The 21,568-nt window shown below is 37.2% G+C and overlaps 2 protein-coding genes and 1 pseudogene across 3 annotated transcripts; 1 reads left to right on the plus strand and 2 right to left on the minus strand.

The window, feature by feature from the left end:
- Window positions 1–1,814: 1,814 nt before the first annotated feature.
- LOC146469630 (allatostatin-A receptor-like) lies at window positions 1,815–7,712 on the minus strand. The gene is made up of 2 exons (XM_085123065.1): window positions 7,436–7,712; window positions 1,815–3,987 (listed from the first exon to the last, which is right to left on the minus strand). The coding sequence occupies exons 1-2, from the start codon at window positions 7,590–7,592 to the stop codon at window positions 3,143–3,145; spliced, it is 1,002 nt and encodes a 333-aa protein (XP_084979191.1). The 5' UTR covers window positions 7,593–7,712; the 3' UTR covers window positions 1,815–3,142.
- Window positions 7,713–11,367: 3,655 nt separating this feature from the next.
- Window positions 11,368–15,375, plus strand: LOC146469631 (allatostatin-A receptor-like; annotated as a pseudogene). Its single transcript, XR_014867177.1, has 3 exons — window positions 11,368–11,596; window positions 12,791–13,101; window positions 14,826–15,375. The product of XR_014867177.1 is annotated as an allatostatin-A receptor-like (transcript).
- A 1,348-nt stretch (window positions 15,376–16,723) lies between these two features.
- On the minus strand, window positions 16,724–20,758 carry LOC146469632 (allatostatin-A receptor-like). Its single transcript, XM_085123033.1, has 2 exons — window positions 20,435–20,758; window positions 16,724–17,787 (listed from the first exon to the last, which is right to left on the minus strand). The coding sequence occupies exons 1-2, from the start codon at window positions 20,589–20,591 to the stop codon at window positions 16,943–16,945; spliced, it is 1,002 nt and encodes a 333-aa protein (XP_084979159.1). The 5' UTR covers window positions 20,592–20,758; the 3' UTR covers window positions 16,724–16,942.
- Between the last annotated feature and the right edge of the window lie 810 nt (window positions 20,759–21,568).

Raw genomic sequence — 21,568 nt, forward strand, 5'->3', positions numbered from 1 at the left:
GAACAACCAGGAGGCTTCGTCGATATGGAAAAATTCCGCAGTAACTAATCTGGGAAAATAGCCACACGGCTTAAAAAAAAATCGCGAAATCTTTGTCACGATTCCCTAAATCGAAAAACAGATGTTCGGCACTTCTACGGACAGATGTGCCTTATTGCTAGGTTTGGAAGAGTTCTCTTGTAAAGGCTAAATTTGGATTGAAAATTGACTTAAAGCGTAAACACTTTTGAACAATGTTTGATGCGTCACGAGCCGCTTTGTTTTTCCGAAAAACAAAAATGGACAACAACAACAAAACAACAAAACAAAACAAAACAAAGAGCAAAAAAAGAACTTCAAAAGAAACTTTTGCAGGGACCAGAAAGATATTTTCCGAGAGTTAGTTTTCATGTTATTTGGAAATTCGTCGAAATACAATGATGATATTTTGGTCCCAAGTTCGTGCTTTATCGACCAAATACTCCGAGAACCAAACATAAATCTGTAAGAGGAGATTTTTTTCTTTTTTTCTTTTTTTTCTTTCTCGTTTATACAATGACAAACCTTTTGAAAAAATACAGAATAGCAGAAAAATAGCAATGATGAACACCGCAAAGGAAATTGGAATTCATTTGCTTTTTTCGAGAGTGATAAATGAAATTAGCATTCCGAAGCCTTGATTGCACGAAAATAGGCTTGGCTATCAGATATAACCTGTGTCAGTTTCGTAACGGCAGCCGATTCTAGTGATTTATCTACGCCGATGTTTCGATAAAATCATTTCTCCACTTTTTCAGCACAGTCTTTTGACTATTAACTTTATTTGAATAGGTATTCCACATAAAAGAAAATTCAAGTTATGTGACATTTATCACCATACGGACCTCGGCATTTCTCCGGTAAGTTTACTTTTATTAGTTTCTTTATTAAGAACGGTCAGTGGAAGAATACTTTCGTGAGCGGTAAATTTGCCATGGTTTGAAGAGAAAAATAAAGCTTTGGAACAATAATTGCCTACTTAGCGAACCAGCCAATGCTAAGAAAAAAATGATATGTACACGATGAATATTCTGGGAAAAACTTTCCGAGCCCCCAGCAGGAATTGGCAGTCAAAAAATATAGAAAATATATATATTGCTAGTGAAAAGGTTATTTCCAGACAGGATTTATGATTGCCTTACCCTCATAAAGTGAGCAAATTAAGGCAATGATTCAAATGATTATAGAGGACAATTCGTTCAAAAATAAGAGGGACTCTCTCTTAGGTTGTCATATTCAATTTTCATCTGAAAAGGACCCTGTGAGTACGAGCCAGTTTTGCAATTTCTTCCACTGAACTAGGGCTAAATGGCATGTTGCGATAAGTGCTAAGAACGTAAACTTTGTGCCCTCAGATTTATTACAGTAATTAAAGCTGATGATTGCAATTCATCAAACTATTAACATGAAGGGTCATGGTTTATAACTAGTGAATTTACGGAGGGTTTAAGTGATCTGTATTCTCCAGGACTAACAGCGGTAAAATTCACGATCTCGTCACTGGTTTCGCGCACAGTTCGAATCAGAAAAGTTTGAGAAAGTTTAATTTCTCCGTTCTTATTTCGCATTTGTTAACTTTCCTGGCTAACGGGAACGTTAAGCTAATTGCAAGAAGGTATCTCACGGTACAGTTCTTCACTCCAAGTCTAACTTTAAATTATTGGATAGAATAATGGTGACCAGGAAAGAACTTTTCAGATATGAAATAAAGGCTGACGATGAGTGTTTATACTGCATGTAGCAAACTAGACTCGATAAGCCACACATTGTCAGTTCACGCAACAGTTCATCAATAACATCGTTCAATGGTTTAACTTTAATTCAGGACTGAGAGAAATACTGACCCTGGTTATGATACAACCGAGATCGTTCGGCTAGTTTAATTTTAACTATGTTTTTTTTTATTTCTGAGGAGCTATATTTATAAATGTAAATCAAAGGTACACGTCCAAGGTCATGAGACAATACAAGGTTGAAACTAAATGAGTGTCGGAAAAGATGCCTCCGTCACTTTTCTCGTTACGTTTCAATGTAGGAATACAACACTAGGACAATGGCAATAACTGAATAATTACAACATGTGACCACTATGTCACCTCGTGGTACGTAGTAGTTGTGCCATATATATGTATTTACATGTTAACTTTACGTTTAATTGGTTTAATATATGTAGCTATAAATTTATTTAATAAATGAAAATAAAGCCAGGATGTCTTCGGAACGTTGTCTCTTTTCGCTAATTTTTATTTTAAATAAAGGAATATTAAAAATAGAAAAATAAAAACTTTCCTCTGCATCGGGGATAAGCAAAGTACAGATATAATGCAAAATATAAACGACAATTCGTAGGACTGGAAGTCCAAAGAGAAGAAAGTACGGTATAATTATACCAATGATTAACATTAACAATACAGTAATCGCGTGAAGGAGTTTAGAAATAAGGTTTTTTACTTATACTTGAACAGAATCTGTAAACAGCCTGGAAGAATCGTGCTAAGAAAACAAGGGGGTAGGTGGGTGATAATTTTGTGACCAACGCTTTGAAAGATCAAAAAAATGTGACCACAAACAGGACACGTAGATGAACACGCGTGGTCTTGATTGACACAGTAGAAAAGCTGCAATTTTTTTGGTCCAGAACATAACATGCCTGGCACATGGGGGTGAGTTTGACCTTTGGACGTAGCAAAGGAGAGCGTTTGCCTTGCAATCAGAGAGTGTGACAGATCTGTTTAAGCTCACATAACTTCTCTAATCTCCTTTCCATGGTTACTACATTAACCTGAATTTATATTAAATTAAAATTGGCTATTGCATGAATCTGGAAATGTTCTCGATAGGGCTAACCCCAGATGTTAACTTTGATGTTCTTACATAATAAATAATACCTCATTTTCGAAACACTTTCACCATTATTTTGAAAACGAAGGCAAAACCCAAATCTTTTCATAACAAGTTTAGTTTTATTTACGTTCATATGCCTGCCAACAGAAACCCACTGACATATAACAAGTTTAATACTAAGCCTTATAAAGCAACTCAGAAATGGCCTATTCCTTTGTACGATTTGTTTAGTAAGAGACAATTATCAATATAACAATGTTTTATCTTTCCAGTTGACAACTTATATATGTGACGCTTTCGAAATACTAACAACAGGCTCTGGGTAAACTCTGCTGACTCTGCCATTGGCCGTGCTGACTGGATCGCTGCCAGTAAGTTCCATCGCCGTGAGGCTTACTCTGTACCGCGGACAAAGCAGAAGCACAAAGTGCCTTCGGTAAGTTTTGTTGCTGATGCAGTATATGATAGGGTTGATGCAAGAGTTGAACATACACAGCACGACAGTGAAATGATGCATAGGAGTGCCCAGTTGAGTTATGTCGTATTTAAACAACAAATAATACAACTGGTTTGGAAACCAACACACTCCCAGAATCAGAGTTGTTAGCATGCACATGCGCAGTAAACGTAGTCCAGCCTTACCTCTGTTTGATTGAAAGAGAGCTGGCGAGGTCTTAACACGCCTATGGAGGCTTACCATAGTCAGTGAAGCCGTGAGAAGCGGTAGAAAAAACTTGCCCAAGAATTCAAATATCGCCACAACCATCCTGGTTGTTCCTTCGGTGAGGACAATCCACATACACTGGGGTTTGTTATCTGGGCCGGTCGCTGCTTTCATTTCGAACAGATGCGGTGTGTTCAAAAGAATGGAGATTACCCAGATGCACAATACACAGATGTTAACACGAGACTTTGTCATTATTGTCTTGTACTTTGTTGCACGAGCCACGGCCAGCCACCTGTCGATTGCCATACATGCGACAGTGTACACGGATACAATGCCTAGAGTAAATACCAGATACTGAGAGAATATCACCCGACAGAAGAGCTGGCCAAACCCACCTGGTGGAACTGGAATTGACTCAGATCCAACAACGTACACGGGAGTAAGAATGATACCAATTCCTTTGAATTGAAAGGAAGAATAAAATGTCAGACCAAACATATACTGAGATTTCGAATAAAAGCAAAATTATGTAGATTGTATTGAGGATCCAACATATGGCCTTTGGTCGGGCTAGGGCATAAAATGGAGGTGGATTCGATGTTCCGACAGCCTGTTTCCCAGGGGCCTGGTGGTTTTGTCCCTGTAATGTTGCTTGCAACACTGATCACATACAAGTCGTGTATCCTTGTACCCTTAACCTTGTTGGCCTTATCTTTGGGGTGCACTGAGAGAGATTTCAGTGTGGTAGGATTTGTGTTAACATGGAACTCCTTACTGTTTTAAGGCCGCGTGCCAGTTGTTCTTACAAATAGCTGGTGTATGGTAGTCTTATTCAATCGAACAATACCACCGTCTTATTCTAGAGCAGTAGTGAAAGACGCTATTTTCGTCACACACGGGCAACCAGAGATCAAAACTTTTGTAATGAGGTGTGAGAAAACTGCAACAAAGGCCTTTCTGATGAGCTTCAAAAGCTTCAAAATCGCGCAGCCTACTTTTCAATGTGTGCTGGTTATGATAGTAATTAACCTGAGTATCAGGCCTTCCTAAGGGGATGGGGGAGGGGGAAGAACCCCTCCGAAAGTCTAATACCGAGGCTAGATAGTAAATTGAATGTTTTGTTCCAGCACTAGGGTGGCGAAAATTCTGTCATCAAAGATTAGACAAGAAATCTATTATGATGTACAAAACCTTAAATGGGATGACACCAGAGTATGTAATGTCATGTTTTGTTTTTAGCGATAATGTGTATTCCTTTAATTAAAGGAATACTGAAAAAAGGCTAACTCTTCCACAATCCCACACTGCTTATTTAAACAGAAGTTTCTCATACAGTGGAGCTCAGTTGTGGAACCGTTCACCCTTAGAATTACGCCAAGCGACTTCCTTGAATGATTTTAAGACTAAATTGAGTCGCCACAGTCTGTTGTTGTTTCAATTTTAGTATCTTTAAGCACTGCAGTTTTCGACACTTCTTCATAATAGAATATTAGAACAAAGCAACATAATTTTTCAGAAGACTCGATGCTAAGTAAAAATTCCGTGTATCCATGCAAAGTTCGAACTTTTCAGAACAAAATATTAACTAACTTGCGAAATTAAGATTCTGAGCGCTGACCTAAGGGGAATAGGTTTACTAATTTATATTCAAATTTGAAATGGTTTCCATTTGAACTGCCCATAGTTGGCGAAACAGCTTAAACAGTTTGATCAATTAAACTTCGTGGGATAAAAGCCTATTTCGCCACTTCTTTGCTTAAAATATTGTTTGTACGTGTTGTATTAGCGCAGGCGTGTGGTCGCTTCTCAAAGACAGCGTTAGCACCTTTCCAATTTTCTTCTACCAAACTAATTGAAAAAGCCCGAGAGCAAACACCTGTCACAGTCAGTCTAAGTCACGCACGGCCAGTAGTTTAGAAAATGAAATGAAAATTCGAATTTCTCTTTTCGATGTCCTGTATTTTAACGGAGTCTTAAAGACTGCTCTGAAAATTTTTCCGAAAAAGATGCTTAGCTGGAAAAGTTTGAAAACAATTGCTATTTTTTAAATACTTAAAGTTGAAACGCAAATAAAAATTCATAGCTTTTTGCTGTCAATAAACTGGGGAAATTTAATTTATTTTACGGGATTAGCTTTTGCTACCCGCGGTCCAGTGTATTTAGTAAAAGAAGTTGCATTTCTCTGTATTTATATATTCAATGTATTTATAAATTTAATGTACACTTAATGATGAAATAAATAAAGAGAAATTGAACTCTGAAATCTCACTGACGATATTCAAAACTTCGTTCAAATTTCAAAAATACTGTTTACGCGTGATGTAGTTTCATAGTTTACCCAGAAATAGAATACACAAGCGAGAAAGCAAGCGCATAAATAAATTTTAAAGTAACCCAACTAAAGTCCGGGCTAAAGTTCATCAGATACGACAGTACTTTTTTCGTTCTCAGAATGTATCCCAGTTATTATCTACCAATTATACTCCATGTTGACGCTCAAAGTTATTCGTTAAACATTGTAAGACTGATAGCTTTTCCTCAAGCGATCCCTCCGAGTCAATCGTTGAACGGTTTAAGCTGTCCGTTTTTAGACTTCGATCAACCGTTTAACGGTGTGAGCTATCCGTTTTTGGACTTTGGTCAACCGTTTAACGGTTTGAGCTATCCGTTTTTGGACTTTGGTCAACCGTTTAACGCTTCAAGCTAACCGTTTATTTTTTTGCTTGACCGTTTAACGCTTTAAGCTATCCGTTTTTGGACTTTGGTCAACCGTTTAAATTTTTTGCTATCCGTTTAAACGGTTTTGGAAACCGTTTAAACGCTTGAGTTAACCGTTTAGTATCAGTTTACAGCCGTTTTTATTGACCGTTTAACGGAAAAGCGTTAGTGTCCGTTTTCCCAAAGAGGGTCACAAATTAAGGATAGAACTGGTAAATCGATGGGAGCAATTGATTGGAACTCGTCGATGTGTAGTAAACCGACATAAAGGGCGAAATTTATCATTCACTTGTTGCTTTGCCCGACGAGGTTTTCATTTTGTTTCACACGCTTTTCTATTTCTGTTTCGTAACAACCGTTTACAATGCAAGAACATTGACTTGTCCCAGTTATAATAATAATAACAATAGTCAATGACAAGATGGTCGCTGGCATTTTACTCAAATAGCGGTTCTGGGCTGCAAAAAAAATATTACTTTGAGACAACCTATTTTAGGAGACGCATCAATATTATAGGAAGCACTCATCGTTTGTCTGTGTCCGCATGTCTTGTTCTGTAGCCTTGTCGCGCCTTAGATTCTGGGTTAGCTATACATTATTTCAGGTGGTGAGAGAAAAAATTATGGAACGGAATCATATCTCCCAAAATATCAATTGAAAACACTTTGCTATTGTACGTGGAGAAAGTGACTTTTTTGTCAGACTGAAAACAAGACACTTAATTTGAATATTCCGTACACCAACAGTACAGGTGATTAATAGGTAAATCGATTCCCGCAAAGACGCTTTGACAGCGATATAAGATTAATGCTTACTGTATAAATGACACTGGATCAATGTTTTCGAAACCCTTGAAATTAGCAAAAATTACAAAGGAGTTCGTGGAAATAAGCACGCGTTTTGTTTAGGACTATATTTGTTTTCCTTTTTTCTAATCATCCTCGTTACAAGACGCTTTCCTACACTTGAAACTATTTTTACAATGAGATAAGATAAAACAAAAGATATATAAAATCTAACGAACTGTATGTAAATCAGGATTCTATTTTCGCTTAGTAGTGGAAACAGGAATCAATATTATTTAACAGAGAAACGGCATTTCCATTCGACGGCAAAACTATGAAAGCTGTCCGAGATCTCCGCATTAGCTTTTATTGAGAGTTGGATAAAGAGAAATACTGCACCTACCTGTAGTTAAGTCAGTGATAGCCAAACTCAAAACCAGTGTGTTGTATGGCATCCTTAACAGCGACCTGTTCTTGAAAATAACAGCCAGCAAAAGCCCATTGTTGATGATGGCAAATGAAGCTATCGCACCAAATACGACCCTCAGGCTGGTTAACATTGCTAAGTGGTTCGACTTATTTCACTTTCAAAAACATCTATTTTAAGAAGCTACTGGGAATTTCTCGAACTCAGCTTCGAAAGCGATTGAGGTGTTAATCTGTAGGCATTGACAAATTGATGAAGGGGTTAGTAACCGAAGAAACTGCGGGGCGGTGTCGGAGGGACGTAGAAACGAATGTTTGGATTATCAACAGATTTGATTTGGATTATCAACAGATTTGATTGGCCACCGTAGCCCTTCGTCAGAGCGAAGGGCTGTGACGTCAAGAGTATTCGCTCTTTCGAAGGGAACACATACATACAAACATACATGAACTTTATTTCAACACGAATTATAAGGTAACCAGAAAAAGGCTAATATCTCCGTGTAAGATAAAAGAAACAAAAAAAAAAAAAGAAACTTATTTACGGTGGCCAATTTACCTGCAGTTATCAACTTGATATACCAAACATTTGTAAGCATTGACAGCCTGCTGAAAATGTAATGCCCAATAACTACTTTAGTTTAAAGACGCTGTCTTATTTCCAGTTATTTTCCAATATATGCCATCACCGTATTGGCTAAAAAGCATAAAGCGTTCAATATTTACCCAACGAAAACCTCAATTGTACAAGAAATTAAATTAAATTAAACTTTGACTTTCTCTGTCAATTAATAAAAGACAAAGATGGACACAGCAAATATACGCATATGTCATGCATGGCATTAAAGTTGTTCTTAAATTACTTACAATTGATAACTAAATGACGTGTTTTTCATTTCCTGCAGTAATTACCAGTTGTCAACTTAATCTAAAGACATTGCTTTTCAGTTTCCGTCATTTATCATCAAAATGTTGATTTTTTCGATTTTTTTTTTTTCAAATCCTTAGTTATCTGAGTTGACATTGAAACAAAAATCCAACTTTTCTACTTTGTTTTGTGTCTTCAATGATGGATGTTAACGCAAAATCTTTTAAAGCACTGTTACTTATATAACTTCTAGACGTTCGTAGCTGTCCATCAGTTTTTTACAAAACCAGTTCTGTATTCACGCCTAGACGTCCGGCTAACGATTAAGTGCGACTATCTCTAAGATCCTCACATTTAATTTTCATCTAAAAAAAAAAACTTTGATTTCGCTGATAACGCCCAATCAATTTCTCTTAGCAAGTAGGGAAAAATTTTCAAAAACAAGCGGAGAATTTAACTTTCTTAAAATTTTATGATTCAAACTTTTGGCACTCAGGGGTGTGCTCGAAACCCAGAGGCGTGATCGTAAATTTTGCAGGAGTTGCAGCTGTATAAGTGGAAAGTTTCATCCATAGTTTGCGAAAATAACAACAACAATAACAACAATCATTATTTGTTCTCTTGCCTTATGTGAAGTTCATTGCAAAAATAAGTTTCTGTTCCACAAGTGAAAGGTACAAGTTATTACATTTGACTAACATGGCCATATTCCATCGAACATGTTATCAACGAATGTTGGCAACAAATCAATAATGACTGAGGTAACTATCGCTTTGAAGTTACTCCACGAAGCAAGATAAAACATTTCTTTCTAATTTTATGGTAATAAAGACGCTGGAAGAATTTCATTAAAGCAGTCATGTAACGAGATAGGTCCATCACATTGCAACGAGTTCACTGTTCACCCAATCTCGTACCCAGAGTCCTCAGGTTCTTTGGCCAGCGGTTGGTCGCCAGGAGAGACTCTGGAGAATTCGAAAAAAAGCTAAATTTTTTGATCGGCTTCCCCGCAACGGCTTCCATTGTTTTACCACAGAAATGCTACGGTAATAAAATTCCAGTACTCCAGAGTCTCTCCTGGCGACAAACCGCTGGCCAAAGAGCCTGAGGACCCTGGGTACGAGAACGCTGTCCACCATGCTTTTTTCTTAGCCGCTGACCAGTTTTTTTTATGCAGAGGTTGCAGATTCAAAGCTCTACAAGCACTGGTTCAGTCCTTATCAACTGAATTAATCTGGTCAATTACAGTTGTTCAATTTACTAGCATAAAATTAAAATGTCTTACTTTCTTACTTACTCGCTTATTTCTTCTTCTTATTATTTTTTTTATTTCTGGTTTGTTTGGTTATTTATTTTGGTTATTTGTTTCTTCGTGGAACCAATTTTGATACCACAACTTATTTACTGTCGAAAAAGTAGGAAGAGGCTTTCCAGTGTCAGACTTTGGTTTTATGATATTGCCCTTTCTGATCATGAATTCGTTTCTTTTTCTGTTAAGGTCAAAATCTAACTTTTGATTCCCACGATGAAATCGTTGTCACAAAATTCTCATTGTTCATGTTTCCATTGTCTTTTTATATGTGTGTGTTCCTTTTGCATGCAGATATTTAATCGTTTCTTTTCGTTATCTGTAATTCGTTAGGAATATTGTTAATTATTTTTACAGTCTTAATTCACGTTATCGTAGTTTCTTATCAGTAACGAAAATGACACTAGTATGCATTAGTACTTATTGTCTTAGGAATTTGTGTAGTATTGTAAATTTCAATGTAGCCTAATTAACCATTATTATATCCATTACCGTGTACTTCATATCTTGTAGTGTAATCAGCATTTATTGTACATTTTGCAGTAAGCGTTATTCTAGAATCTTCTTTGTAAATTATTCAATGTCGTAATTGTATAAGAGTATATAAATTGAGGTTAGGTTGTTGGTTGTTGTTGTTGGTACAGTTGTAAGAAAGAGAAGAGGAAGAAAATTAAATTCACCGCTTAAAGTCTTTCTGGTGGGCGGGACAGCCGCATTTGTTCTTCGACAAAACCCATTTGTCGATGGCGACCGTGCAAAAGAGTGGACGCGATTGGTAAAGGAAACGTTCAGTGAAACAGAAGAAGAGAAGTCGAGGGCGAGGAACATAAGAGAAGTTTAACAAAGACTGAAAAGCACGTGGCAAGAAAGAAAAAAGTCGTTTGGTGAAACGCAGAAAGTTGGTTAGTAGACTGCTTTGGTTTGAAGAAACTGAACGTTGTGCAGCAGCGAACATTTTGTATCATGATAGCTTACAATAGCTTACGTAAGATTGCAAAAGTAATTTAGTTTTGAAGCAATTAATCAGGTTTAGAAGAAATAGTTTGTTTTTAAGTTCCCGTTTATTGTGTAACTTCCCGTTTATGTATTCTAAACTTATTAATTTGTAGTGTTACTTAGTTTTTTAGTATGTTGTGGGTTTGCGGGAAGGGTTCTGTACAGTTGTTTGTTTAGTCTCGCCGCTCAAGGGAAAGATCCACGTCCCATTTTTGGAGTCAGGCGTGGGATTTGAACATACGCCTACAAAAGTAGGCTGTAGTTTGATGATTCAAATGAAAGTTATCAGTTAAGCTGCTGAGCATGCAATACCAGTTTCTGTGATGTGGGTGTTTACACTTTCAAGGATTGTTCCCATTTTTACATGAAATTTGAACATGAAATCCTGAAGTGCGACCATGGAAATTAAGGTTACTAGGTAATAAACCAAGCTACAGTCCTTTCGTTGTTTTCCGCTGTTTAAGATCGCACTCTCTTGGCGAAATGAAAGCTGCAATTAAAACCGACAGATCAATTTGACTTTTTTTTTCGGTCAGGTTATGAGAAATCCTCTCAGCTAATTTAATTTGCCATCTAAATCAGAATTCAGAAACTAGATCACTTGGATTTGCATTTGGGTTGACAAAAAAAGGAACATATAATATTGAGTACCTTAATGCTGAATTACCTACGAGGTCACTTCTTAGAAACTCACTCTGTGTTCTTTTACAGTTGAGGCATTAAATTGGCGGACATAATGTCCCACCCTTCAAAAGCAATAAACAGCACTGCCGTTACCCCTACACAAAACAACATCGGCGTCAGCGATTCACATCTGACACTGAGGGTCATATTTGGAATAATCGCTTTCCTTTCTCTGCTTGGCAATAGCGTGGTATGTACAGTCATCTTAAAGAGCAGAAACAACTTGAGAAACTCGTACAATTTGATGATCTTCGCTCTTGCCATCGTGGATACCCTTACCGGTATGCTAAATTTTATTATTATCATTATTATTAACATTATCATCATCACTATCCCTGTCACTATTCTCACTGTCTAAATAACCACGAAACTAGCCTGCGCGCAACGCTAGCATGTTTGTAATGCTTCGGTGTTTTAGAGTCAATGCCAACCGTGTCTCGTGGGACTTCATCTGCCTATTTAAGCATTCTGTTCCTGCTCTTTGGTCCTTCTCGCCAAGTTACGCCGTTCTGGGATTTTAGAATGTTTTTTACCCACCCACCCCTCCTTCGGCAACGCGTTGTACCTTTCCTTTCTCCGTCTTACGACCTTCTTTCTTTGCAAAGTCTCGCCTCCCATATCTTAATTCAGCAAAGGCAGTGAGTGTTTGTAATGACAGTGAAAATGGTCTACTACCACTATCGTTATTATTATTATTATTATTATTATTATTATTATTAGTAGTAGTAGTAGTAGTAGTAGTAGTAGTAGTAGTAGTAGTATTTTTATTTTTTTAATTTTAATGGAATGATAACTTTATTATTTACAAGAATAAAATCTACTAGATACAGTTTGATTGTATTAAAACCTGAGTGATTTTACAGTTTGCTGTCATAAAATTGTAAAATATCAACATCTCATATATAAAAGCTAATTCATATGGGTTTGGTTCAGAAGATAAAAGAACAATTTCTACTGATGTAATAAAAATATATATACCCTCATGAAAAATATATACCCTCAAAAATATATATATACCCTCATGCAATTTATTATTTATTATTTTATTATTATTATTATTATTATTATTATTATTATTATTATTATTATTATTTCCTTGTGCTGATAATCATTTCTCAATACGTTACTGACTAATTGTTGCATACATGAGTTGTAAATTGATTGTCAAGAATCATTTTTAAAGACAAAAAGGATCAGTTATTAAAAGACAGTTTAGACGGTGTTTAACAATGAACCATGTTCTAAGCCATTTTCAATTTTGCCAACAGTTATATCTAAATATTGTCTGCTGCCGCTGACGGTAACAAGAAGACTTGCATCCCAGACTAGAAAACTATTTATCTACTTAAAATAAACCACTTAGCAACAGATTTCGAGGCCCACTGGCTGTCTTAAGCCGCGGCCTAAGTTAGACTCTTTTAAAAAAACTGGCCCCGCAAAGAATTTTCCAGAAACACGATGTACTTTGTTTACAGGTATTTTTTTAATAATCACGCCGTCCTTTATCATTGGTGACAACAACTTTCCAGTCCCTAGCGGACTCCAAGGGGAGTTTTTCTGTCGTCTTGTGAGTTCGCACTACTTTCTGTTTACCTTGGGCAAGATATCCGTCGCCTTGGTGATGTGCTTAGCGGTCGATCGATGGTTTGCTATTTATCGTCCTTTAAAGTACCAAACATCCTTCAAGAGGAAAAAAGTAATTCTCTGCCTCGTGTTAATCGTGGTACTCTGCTGCGCAATGAATTCAAGGGCGCTGTTCGAGAAACGTCCAGTAGTAAAAAACAACGTAAGTATTAGTGTCCCAAATTAGTTCATGTAGCTAACTAACACACACACACACAACACACACTTAATAATCAGTTATTAATTCACCTTACCGCATTTCAGCTCTGTCAGTAGAACAGTAACTTGATTTTGGTGAAACAAGTAGACTGAGGACGCATCGATTTTGATAGCTGGCTCGGGGCTTCACCTCTGGCCTACTATCTGCCAGCTTTCGTTCTAGTTGTTAAATAGATAGTCCCTGAATATAAGCAAGTAAGCTTTGGCTGGCTTCTTGATTACTGGCTCTTATAGTTACAGTTTCTTTCGTTGGTTTAAATTAATCACGTGGCATACAAGCTGTAAACCTATCTTTATTATATGGTTACCAATTTTTAAGCTAATTACACTGGTACGCAAGTAGCGATAGTATCAAAAATTATGTTTCTCCTTAAGGAAAAATTGCCTAATTTGTTTGTAAACATGTTGTCTATAAGCAAGGCTGAATTATTGTATACACTCGATTGCAAAAACGTTGACCCCTGAAAAGCATAAACCATGAACGATGAGACCCAACGGATTGGTGGGTAGTGTTTAAAAATTGGCCCTTGTTGGCCAACTTGGACACTTTAAGAGAAGCTTGGACAATTTCCATCATTCACCACGTGCAACTAATTTTGGTTATCAACCGTCTCACGAGAATAGAATATTATGCAAATAAATTTAGTACACTTATACCCATAAAGCCATCGGGTCTCATCGTTCACGGTTTATGCTTTTTAGTTGTCAACGTTTTTGCAATCGAGTGTACTCTAGTTGGCTTATCGATTGATGGTAAAAGATTATTACTCTGAAGAAATCTTTGGGCATATCTACAGGCTTCTGCCTTGAGGATGTAATTCACATCGCCTAAGACAAGAATTGCTTTAGAAACAAAAGAGAATGAACAACGTACAGGCTAAAAATGCCATGAAAGCAACCTGTTTGTTAATGAATTGGAAGAATAAATAGCATATTTTATGGCAGACGAGTAATATCCATCCTATTTTTGCTCGATGGTCATTATGCGCTGATAGGCTCTCTCCGCGGATCTTGACATGATAATCACGATACGTGATCAATTTAAACCAATCCGACTCAGAGAAAACTTAGTGGTGTACCATAACAACATACAGTATCCATGCCCACAAAATTCCTGGATAGTACTTTTCCGCAAGAAACCTCATTTATTTCTCCAATTCATCAACAAACAGGTTACTTTCAATGTATTTTTATCCTGTACGTTTTTTATTCGTCTTCTTTATTTCGATCTTTCCCCTTAAAGTTCCAATTCGTGAGCTATAAACATCGAAAAACCAATCTCAGACTGGCTTTTGTGCGGAAGAAAGATTTGGTGGTGAACAATAAAAACAACTCAGTGTTTCTATCTCGGGACTATCGGTCTGATAGTTGTCGCTTTCCCCCTCCTCCCCCTCCCCCCCTCCCTGCCCCATGCAATGTTGCCGTCTTGCTGTGTTTATGTGCAGTGCGTTTGATTCCAGTGGCTATCAACATTGTTTGGGGGAGAAGTCGGTGATGGTGGGTTTCCAAAAATTGGCAATGACAGCACCATCAAAGTTACAGTGACTGGTTACAGATATCCAAAACACGAATATACGCTGTCAACGCTATTTTAGTACACGGTATGTCCCAGAAAATACTGGCCAGGATTGTAGCATACAAGACCTAACTGTTAGCTTTCGTTTTCAGGTCACTTCTTGCAAGTGGATCTCTCTAACCAAAGGCAAACTGGCTGCTCAAGGTTACGTCATCATACACGTGACTGTCACGTTCCTTATACCTCTTACGATTGCATGGGGAACGTTCCTGCATCTCTGGTTAATTTTATCATTTAACCCCGCGACGAGGCATCGGGCTAGACCACTAATGCACCTATTGCGCATGTGTGCCTTGACCGCATTTTTCCTGGGGATTTGCTGGTTGCCAAATCAGTTCTTCTTCCTTTTGTCCAAGTTTGACGTCACTCAGCTAGACACGCCCGAGCATCACGTGACAGTCGTTTTGAGCATGTTCAATTCGTGTTTGAACCCGTGGATTTATGGTGCCACCAACAAGAAGTATCGAAACGAGTTTAAGAAGATTTTGTGCTTTTGGAAAAGGAATAGGGTAGAGCATTCTAAAACGGATGTGAACAGTAGAATAACACTTGAAAACGCAAACGGCAATTTTTTAAGGATAAATGGGGAAAGAAACTATATGGTAACGCCAGTCTAAAGAACATTGAACATGTATTATACGATAATGCATGTAAGGACTAGTACTCAGAATGAAGAAACCATGTTGTTATCCTAATGCAATTTCCACTGCAGTAATCATTTCGTGACGGTATATGGCCGTAGGGTGTTTCTTCTCTTAAAAGCATGCCTTCTCAATCATAGAGAGAAAAGGTTACTTTTTTATTCGTGTTCAGGCAATATTTACAGTCTCGGACCTTGGATAGATAGCCTAGGGCTTTGTTAGCTGCTATAACAGTTAATTAAGGAAATAGTACTTCTAAGCGATCACTCAAACAACTTGTCGTTCAACGAGCTGAATATTGTCGCCTGTTGTAACCTTGCTTCAACTTCTAACACACAGCGAATGACGAGAAAGCCTAAATTTATAAGCACCTATAGTTTCAATTTGTTAGGCTTCCTCGTCAATTATTCTTTCCTTAAGACGTATATAGAGTGTTTTCATTCACGTGACTACTGGCCATATTGGTTTACTGATACAAAAGAAAGTATTTGCATAAAGGTAGAGTTCAATTCTCAGAGGTTTAGTTTTGGACATCAACATGGCCGCCATTTCTTTGTTTTGGGACACCAACATGGACGTCATGTGAAAACACCCTATACTTTTTTTCTTATTTCCGTGAATTGCGTTGAGCTGTAGTTTTTTTCCGATATCATTTCCTTTTTGTAACATTTATTGTTGTAAATGTTAGCAATGGCAAATAAATAATTAAAGCAATGCATGATGTACCAAAGCTTTTTGAAGTGGCTCCAAAATGAAGTAAAATGTAAAAAAAAAAATACTATGCCGCTAAAATTACCAAAGAAAATAGAAAGGAGTACTTTGAGTCGTTATAATAAGGGTAGCTTGCCCGAAAGACGAACTGTTTGTCTATTTAAGTTGGAAGTAAAATTATGAAATAAAAGATAATCTAAACAAACGAGCAGGCAAAACCCCTTGATTTGCTTCAAACGCCCCAACTTTTCCCTTCGATGAGAGCGACTGTGTTTTTTGTTTGTTTTTTTTTTTTTTTTCTTTTTTTTTTTGTTGTTGTTGTTGTTGTTGTTGTTGTTGTTGCTGTTGCTGTTGTTTGATTTCATTTTTTCCCCTCCCCTCTTTTACGTTGCAAAGTACATTTCGTGTTTGTTTTGTGGCTGGTGCTCGGAAGGGATATATTATCAACAAGATCTCCTTATTTCATTTATTTATTTATCTACAGTACCCATAGTGTGTTTCCACGCAGTCCCCAGAGATTCAAATGACAAAAGACATGGTGCACCTAACAAAAGAAACTAAATAAAAACCTATTGTTCTGATACACCAACATCAACATGACGGATGAAACGTTAAGAGAAAAGCTCCATATATTGCGTTTTATTTGTTTATTTATTTATTTATTTATTTATTTCTTGAGCACTTCCCGACAAAAAAATACGCCATTTTCGAAAACACTTTAACCGTTGTTTTGCAAGAGAGGGCTAAACCAAAATTTTTGCGCTGCAAGTATAGTTCTATTTACTTGCGCTTGCGGCCTGCTCACAGAAACCCACTTACATATAACAGGTTAAACACTACGAAATGTCCTTGTTTGCTTATACATGTGAGGTATTCGTGAGAGTAAGAAGAGGCTCTGGATGAACTTTGCTGACTCTGCCATTGGCCGTGCTGACTGGATCGCCACCAGTAAGTTCCGTCTCAGTGACCCTTTCTCTGTACCGCGGACACAGCAGAAGCATAAAGTGCCTTCGGTAAGTTTTGTTGCTGATGCAGTATATGATAGGGTTGATGCAAGAGTTGAACATACACAGCACGACAGTGAAATGATGCATAGGAGTGCCCAGTTGAGTTATGTCGTATTTAAACAACAAATAATACAACTGGTTTGGAAACCAACACAATCCCAGAATCAGAGTTGTTAGCATGCACATGCGCAGTAAACGCAGTCCAGCCTTACCTCTGTTTGACTGAAAGAGAGCTGGCGAGGTCTTAACACGCCTATGGAGGCTTACCATAGTCAGCGAAGCCGTGAGAAGCGGTAGAAAAAACTTGCCTAAGAATTCAAATATCGCCACAACCATCCTGGTTGTTCCCTCGGTGAGGACAAGCCACATACACTGGGGTTTGTTATCTGGGCCGGTCTCTGCTTTCATTTCGAACAGATGCGGTGAGTTCAAAAGAACGGAGATTACCCAGATGCACAATACACAGATGTTAACGCGAGACTTTGTCATTATTGTCTTGTACTTGGTTGGACGAGCCACAGCCAGCCACCTGTCGATTGCCATACATGCGACAGTGTACACGGATACAATGCCGAAGGTGAACACGAGATACATAGAGAAGATCACTCGGCAGAAGAGCTGGCCAAACCATCCTGGCGGAACTGGGATAAACTCAGGCTCGAACACGTACACCGGAGTAAGAAAAATGCCAATTCCTTTAAATTGAAAGAAAGAATCAAATGTCAAACCGATTATATATTAAGATTCTAAATAAAAGCAAAATTACGAAGATTCTATTGATAATCTGACATTTGACCTTAGGAATGCTGTCGAGGGCATAAAATAGACTTTGAATTCAGTTGACTGAACGATACCACCATGATTACATTTTAAAGGCTAAATGACGTTTTTCTTGTGAGTTATAATTGTCATAGTCTTAACTCTTGAGCGGTTCTCAGTTGTGTATCGTCAAACCAAATTCAAAGTAAATACTGTGACAAATTACAAGAGACGAAAGCAGTGCAAAATTCGTTCGAAGCAAACACGTGCTGGTTTTGGTTTTACTTCTTATGGGTTAAGAAAGTGGTGCAAGCAAACACGTCTTATATTTGCGTAATGGGGAGGATTATGTTTTCCTTTTTTTTAAAAATAAAGAATTACTATTACGATGATTTTAATCACAGCGTGCACTTAAAAACAGATTGATAAGAAGCTAAAGATTTTTTTCCTATTGTCTTAAGAGCATCACCAACGCAATGATGACGTGGCGGCCTTTTTTAGATCAGCTGAACATCGACAGCCTGTTTCCCTTTGGTCTGGTGGTTTTGGCACTGTAATTCTGCTTGCAAGAATCACGCGCAACTCGTGCGCGCTTAACCTTGTTGGCCTCATCTTTGGGTTGGACTGAGAGAGTTTTTATTATGTTGTAAGATTTGTGTTAAGTTGGAACTCCGTACTTGTTTACAGTCACATGTCAGGTGTTCTTTACAAATTTCTAGTGTATGGTAGTGTTATACAATCGAACGCTACCACCGTACTATTTAAGGGCAGGGGGACTTCGGACGAAGATTGAAAGAGGCTAGTTTCATCATGCAGAGGCAACAAGAGATCTTACGTGACGGACGCTAAGAGCTTCCAGCAGTGTATATTTAAAGCATCTTGTCAGGTGACCAAGGGGTCACATGACAAACGAGCTGCCGCTTCTTTATAGCCCCACTGAATTCTCGAGATTCATGAACTTTGTTTGTATTGTAATTTAAACGAGCATTTTAATACTTTACGCACCGCAAATGTGCGTAACATAAGTAGCAAATTATTATTAAATTATTAATGATCTCAATAAACATGATGGTTCCTTAGCTACGCTAAGAGAATTCCGGATAGTAAGCCCCTTCGATTGCTAACCCTTGCAAGTCAATTTGTCAATTTTTATCTCCATTCATTTTATTTATTTATTTATTTATTTATTTTTGTCAATTTTAGTATTTTTAAGCACTGCAGTTTTTTAATACTTGATCATTATAGAATATCGGAAGCAAGCGACATATTTTTAAAGGTAATTAATTTAAAAGTTTTCTAAATGCCAAGTAAAAGTCCATGTACCGATGCAAAGTTTGAAACGTTTCATAACAAAATATTAATTAACTTGCGAAAGTAAGATCCTGCGCGCTAAACTTAAAAGGAATAGGTTTTAATTAAAAATCAAATTTGGTATGGTTTTCATTTGAACTGCCCATAATTAACGTGTTTACTAACAGCTAAAGCAGTTTGATAAACTGTGTGGAATAAAAGCCTGTTTTCCTGCCTCTGTGCTAAAAATATTGTTTTTACGTGTTAGTATAAATGCTCGCTTTTCATAAATAGCGGTAGCAGCTTTCCAATTTGTTTAACAAACTAATTGAAAAAGCGCGAGAACAAACACCTGTTAAAACAAAAATTAAACAATTGCTTGGCACTCGTCGATTTGTGGTAAATAGACGCAAATGGCAAAGTTGGCGTTTACTTGTTGTTTCGCCCGATAAGGTTTTCGCTTTCTTTCATGCTTATTTTTTTCTGTTTCGTAACGACGTTTGTTAATGCAAGAACATTCACTTTTCCCACTTATAAATAATCAATGATTAGTTGCTGGGATTTTGCTTAAAAAGTGGCTCTGGGATGCAAAAAAAAATTGAGAGAACCTATTTTAGGAGACGCATCAATATTACAGGAAGAACTCAACGTTTGCCTGTGTCCGCAAGTCTTGTTCTGTAGCTTTTCGCGTCTCAGATTCTGGTGTAGCTTTACATTATTTCAGGTGGCAAAAGATATTGGGAAATGGCAAGTATCAATTCGAAAATCTCTGCTATTTTTCACGGAAAAAGTGACATTCTTATCAGCCTGAAAATAAGGCATTTAATTTGAATATTCCATGCACCAACAGTTTGGTTATTAACAGTTAAACGATTGAATTGCGGTAGAGACGCCTTGACGTGCAGCGATATAAGATTAATGCCTACTGTATAAATACCACTTGATCAATCTTTTGGAAAACCATTGACATAAGTAAAAATTAACAAGCCTTTCGTTGAAATTATCGCACTTTTTCAGTTAATTTGGACTGTAGTTTTCAAATATTGTTTCTAAACATTCTCGTTACAGGGCGCTTTCTTGTGCAATTGAGACTACTTTTACACTGAAAGATATATAAAATCTAACGAATCGAGTATCAGAGTTTAATTTTTAATATTGATTAGTAGAAACACGAATCAATATCATTTAACACAGAAACAAGACTTTCGTTGGCCGACAAAACCATAAAGTCTGTTCGAGATCTCGTCATTAGCTTTTCAATGAGAGTTGGATAAAGAGAAATGGTTCACCTACCTGTAGTTAAGTCAGTGATGGCCAAACTCAAAACCAGTGTGTGGTATGGCATCCTCAACAGAGACCTGTTCTTGAAAATAACAGCCAGCAAAAGCCCATTGTTGATGATGGCAAATGAAGCTATCGCACCAAATACGACCCTCAGGCTAGTCGACATTGTTATGTGGTTCGACTAATTTCACTTTCAAAAACATCTATTTTATAAAGCAGTTTCGAAAGTTTCGACCTGCTGAACATGTTATTCTCACAATAACTACTTTGCGTTTAAAGACGCTGTCTTATTTTCAGTTGTTTGCCAATAAATGCCATCGCCGCATTGGCTAAAAGGCATATACGGTTCCATATTTACCATATTTATCCAAGGAAAACCTCAATTTTACAAGTAATAAAATTTTGACTGGTGGCTGCTTTTCGCTTTGTAAACTTCCCCTTGCCAATTAAAATACCACATATAGACAAAGCAAATAAACGTAGACGCCTTGCATAGCATTAAAGTCCTTTTCATTTACTTATAACTGATAACTTTCAATCTAGGTGCTTTTCATTTCCTGTAGTAATCACAAGATCCAACTTACGCTAAAAGCATAACTTTTCAATGTCCGTCATTTGCCATCAAAATGTTGATTCTTTCAAGTTGTCTTCGCTGATATTTACACAAATCTCCAAAATTTTTGTTTTGTTTTTGTGGCCTCGACCGGTTGGAAAGCGAGAAAAACTTGATTGCATTTACATGTGAAAACATGTCCTTTCTGTGTTTAATGTGAGATATAAACGGAAAATATTTAATAGCATTGTTAATTTCAATTAACGTCCAGCTGTTCGTAGCTGTCATTCAGTTATTTACAATACTTATGCTATGTCCACGCCAAGACACCAAAAATTAAGTGAATAAGCATTGAAACTATTTCATTTATAAGCGTTCCTTGTGAAAACAGGAGAGAATTATTGTTACTTCTACTGCTATATTTTTTTTTGGTCGCAGGAAGTTTTTTTTTTTTTTTTTAATGATCTTTGTGAGGTGTCTAGCCTCCTAAGCAGAGGTTTGTTTGGCTCGTTACCTCACGTGCTTTGACGAGCCAATGGAAATCCGCGTAAAAGCTACGAGGTGTCAAATAATCTGAAAATTGCTATTGT

Source organism: Pavona decussata, unplaced genomic scaffold (assembly GCF_977016875.1).
Source record: "Pavona decussata unplaced genomic scaffold, jaPavDecu1.1 SCAFFOLD_121, whole genome shotgun sequence".
Taxonomy (NCBI): domain Eukaryota; kingdom Metazoa; phylum Cnidaria; class Anthozoa; order Scleractinia; family Agariciidae; genus Pavona; species Pavona decussata.